This window comes from Pundamilia nyererei, unplaced genomic scaffold (assembly GCF_000239375.1).
Source record: "Pundamilia nyererei isolate P.nyererei 1_Seehausen unplaced genomic scaffold, PunNye1.0 scaffold00016, whole genome shotgun sequence".
Lineage (NCBI taxonomy): Eukaryota > Metazoa > Chordata > Actinopteri > Cichliformes > Cichlidae > Pundamilia > Pundamilia nyererei.
In genome coordinates this window covers 3,652,332-3,656,184 of record NW_005187417.1, presented here as the reverse complement: position 1 = coordinate 3,656,184, position 3,853 = coordinate 3,652,332, and the positions used below count along the sequence as shown (strand labels likewise).

At 38.2% G+C, this 3,853-nt stretch overlaps 1 protein-coding gene across 1 annotated transcript in view; it reads right to left on the bottom strand.

The window, feature by feature from the left end:
- Window positions 1-3,853, bottom strand: part of man1b1a (mannosidase, alpha, class 1B, member 1a) — a 24,315-nt gene that overhangs the window by 11,931 nt on the left and 8,531 nt on the right. The window contains exons 4-5 of the mRNA XM_005725581.1: window positions 1,353-1,461; window positions 880-1,085 (exon numbers count right to left, since the gene is read on the bottom strand). Coding sequence (XP_005725638.1) covers window positions 880-1,085; window positions 1,353-1,461 — 315 coding nt within the window. The remainder of the gene's footprint in view (window positions 1-879; window positions 1,086-1,352; window positions 1,462-3,853) is intronic.

The window sequence follows — 3,853 nt, the reverse complement described above, 5'->3', positions numbered from 1 at the left end:
CCTAGTAATGAACCAGGCTGGGAGTTTTTAAAAGCCTCGGGAATCTTTTGCAGGTTGATTCAGATGATTAGGTTAATAGCTTGTTTAGAAAACTTTTTCATGATATGCTAATTTTTTGAGATAGGAATTTTGGGTTTTCATGAGCAAGGCTTGAACTACTTCAGTTGTGTGTAATGAATCTAAAATATATGAAAGTCTAATGTTTATCAGTACATTACAGAAAATAATGAACTTTATCACAATATGCAAATTTTTTGAGAAGGACCTGTATAATACACAACAGATGTATATAGCCAAAACCCTAATTTTGAAGAGGAGCATTTTGGTGTTTTGATACGGAATGAGAAAACGATCTGAGAAACTAAGCACACTGCATGCAACAAGAACACCCTGCTTTATAGTCCATTTAACTATAAAAAAAAAAAGCACCACAATTTTCAAATTAAACATCACATTGCATTAAATATTTACTGAAACAGAAAATTGGGATTATGAAATCAGCGAGAAAGGGATTATAGAGGTCATAAATGAGTAAGCACAATAAACAATAATAATTGTTTAATAATAAAAAAATAATTCTACAAAGAAAAAAAAAATATTACAAGTGTTAAAGCTGGGTAAGTGTTACTAGATATCCAAGAGACATCCACAGGTGTTTTTAGACCAGAGCAAGGTTCAAACGCCAAGTTTCAAAAGCTGAAAGTCAGCACTGAATACCTCAGGCATGAAGACCTGTTTTGTTTTTTTTAATTTCCCCATATTCTTTTCAGGTTTTTTTTGTTGTTTGTTTGTTTGTTTGTTTTATTTATTTATTTATTTTTACCTACCGCAGTTTTAACTGATGCTTCCAAAATAAAGAAGTACAAATACAACTCTAACCTTAACTGGAGGCTTAACCAATATGGGGATATTTGGTCCTCTGGCTTCTCCTGCAGCATCTGGAACAACAGTTAGCTGCAAATGAGGTCCCCCCACCGGAGCTGGAGCTTTACCTGCAGCCTGACCCAACACTGGCTTCACACCTGGAGGAATGGCCTTTAATTCTCTGTCATTCAACTCCAGCCAGTCCTCCTGGTCAGACAAACCTACACAAGCACATGCACACATAAGAAAAGAAGGCCGTCATGATGGTAGCCCAGTAAACTACATTGTAGAGCTATTGCTAAATATTTTAATTATAAACTATGATCACTGTGTCCTGGAGTTGTAATTTTTTTAATCACTGTAAACATGGCAAACACCCAATCCAAATAACCATTTAGCTACATAAAAAGTAAGACCATTAAAATTAATAACAGACTTTTGTCTCTGTGTATGTGATGTTAGCTTAGCATGGAGAGGGAAGTGTTTACCTCTCCAATGTTCTGTGATGCTGCTGTAGGAGAGCAGTCCCAATATGAGCAGCAGAGCCAGCAGGAACAGGATGAGGCTTCGCTGGAGCCGAGACAGCTGCTTCCATTTCTGTGGGCAGATAAACAGTGCTAGCTAAACTGGAACACGTCTAACAGCTCTGAATTTCAATCACAGATGTCTCAAAGGAGGTTGTAATTTCTCCCCAGCAAATCTGTTTAGGCTCCTTTTCAAAAAAAAAAAAAAAAGTAGTAAAAGAAGGAGGCATGATAGTCTTCTTACCCTGTATAAACTCCACATCTCTTTCCGCTTGGTGCAAGTACATTTTCAAATTTCTCATCTAACCAGCTAAACCCTGCAAAGCAGAGGGAGTGAGAAAACCAGCGTCTCTGAGGAGAGAAGGCAACAGGCACCCTGGCACCACTCTGCTCTAATTAACACCTGTGCAACATCATGAAAGCATTGAACCATTGTATGAGCCATGGCCTCAGGGGGCATTTTCATTTCAACATAATGAGGATATTCTGTTCAGCCCAACAGTCCAAAAATTGTGCACTGAAAGCAGTGTTTGAAATCACCAGGAGACTCATGATTCAGTTTTATACTTTTTGGCCAAACTGTGACGTTCAGATCTGCAGTCAGAGAACAGACCGTACATAAAATATGGCTGATACTTCCATGACATCATGAATTGGTTACTTAAGTTTAGTTGTGAAGCCTCAAGTTGAACATTTCTGATGGCAACATGTTGTTGTGTTGAAACTCGATGTGATAAGCAAGGGTAGGGGAAAACTGAGAAACCAAGGCTCACTGCTACTTGTCGATAACATGGTAAATCCCTGTGCATTCTCCCCCTTGGAACTGTAATGGAAACCAAAATTTACAAAAACACCATGTTGCATTAACCTACAACTAGCGACTAAGGTCATAGACTCACCCAGAAAGTGTTTACTAAGCTCACAGACAAGAGCCTTCAACTGTTACTGTCATTTTCCTTTTAATTTCCATCCAACTAGAGATCTTTTTGAAAAGAGACGCCCCCTACTGGTCATCAGGAAGAATGCAGATTCAAGGCACTTCACTTTTCAAACACAGAATAAGTTGCACTTCTATAGTGCTGGAGTCAAATGCTCCAAACCTATGGGATAAAAACATTCATAGAAATGGAATCCTATTGTGGCAACACTGGAAGAGAGGCAGGATTCATCCTGAGCAGATCAATTGTTCATCATATGGAGACAGACAACCATTATGCTCGTTTACACACCTATAGTGCCATGACTTGTTCCCTACCAGATTTCTTAGTCTCTTACATATTTGTCACACACAACCAGTTCTCAAAGGAGACCTATCATTTTCCCTTATTTTCTCTTACCATGACAAACTGTCATCTTAAATACAGCCAGAGTTTCACATAAGGTCTACAGCACAGACCCACGTGCCATTTAAAACTTCTATTTACGAGGGGCAACCAATCAGAAGAAAACTGGCTAAAAGGAAGGGAGCTAAAACGGCTCTTTTCAATTGGAGGATGAACCAGTTTAACATACATTAAAAAAGAAAGCATTATTAAGCATGAATTAACACCTTTACATAACATAGCTTAAATGGATGGATTGACCAATTCCAAATTCATGTACAACTATAAAATCAGCGCAAAATCCGTTCCTGACAGTCTGCAATGAGATACCCCTCCAGCAAACTGGGGAATAAATTTAAGACCTCTGTAAATGCAATTTATGGCTTTTTGTACCCTCTTAAGCTTTTTTCTGAGAAAATTTAATTCAGTGCCCTAATAGCAGGAGATTGATGTTAAACTACCCTACCCTTCTCAAAGTTCATATAACACAATGAACAAAAGCCAGTCATTCAATGACCTCATCTGCAGAGAGAGAGGAGGAAAAGTATGAAATTCACTGCTTCCCACCTGTTACGTGTGCTTTTAGAAATGTAGGAAAAACACCCACTATGATTGAAACAAGGGCAGAGCACTTATTGAAGTCCCTTGTGCAGTGTGAGAAGCAAGCATTGAGCTCCTCAGAGGAACATGATTTGCAGAGAACGGTTTTCTCAGGAACCATAAACTGTCATTAAATTTGACGATCCACAGGTACAAGTCGACAGTCCCTGCTTCTTTAAGAACAGGTTTTATAGAAGAAATGTCAGATGACATACTGCTGAACTAAAACATTACAGATTAGTCGATAAGAGCAGTCATTTGCCTTTCCAGTTCAGAGGACAAAATTAATTCCATTTACGAGAGCCAACCGTGCAGTTAAAAAGTGAAGGAAAGTAATCACACAGTGTTTATTACAGAAGCATTTTTGCTTATGATCTGGGCATCTGTAGAATTTCTTTTACCAGATTATCACAATCCTTTTTATAGCATTCAATAACAGCAACTAAGGCTGTTAAAAACTGAATGCAAAATTGATTCTGTGCATTATGGCAAAATAAAAGTGGACATTGATTGGAGAACTGAATGTTGAGGCCAAGTCGAACA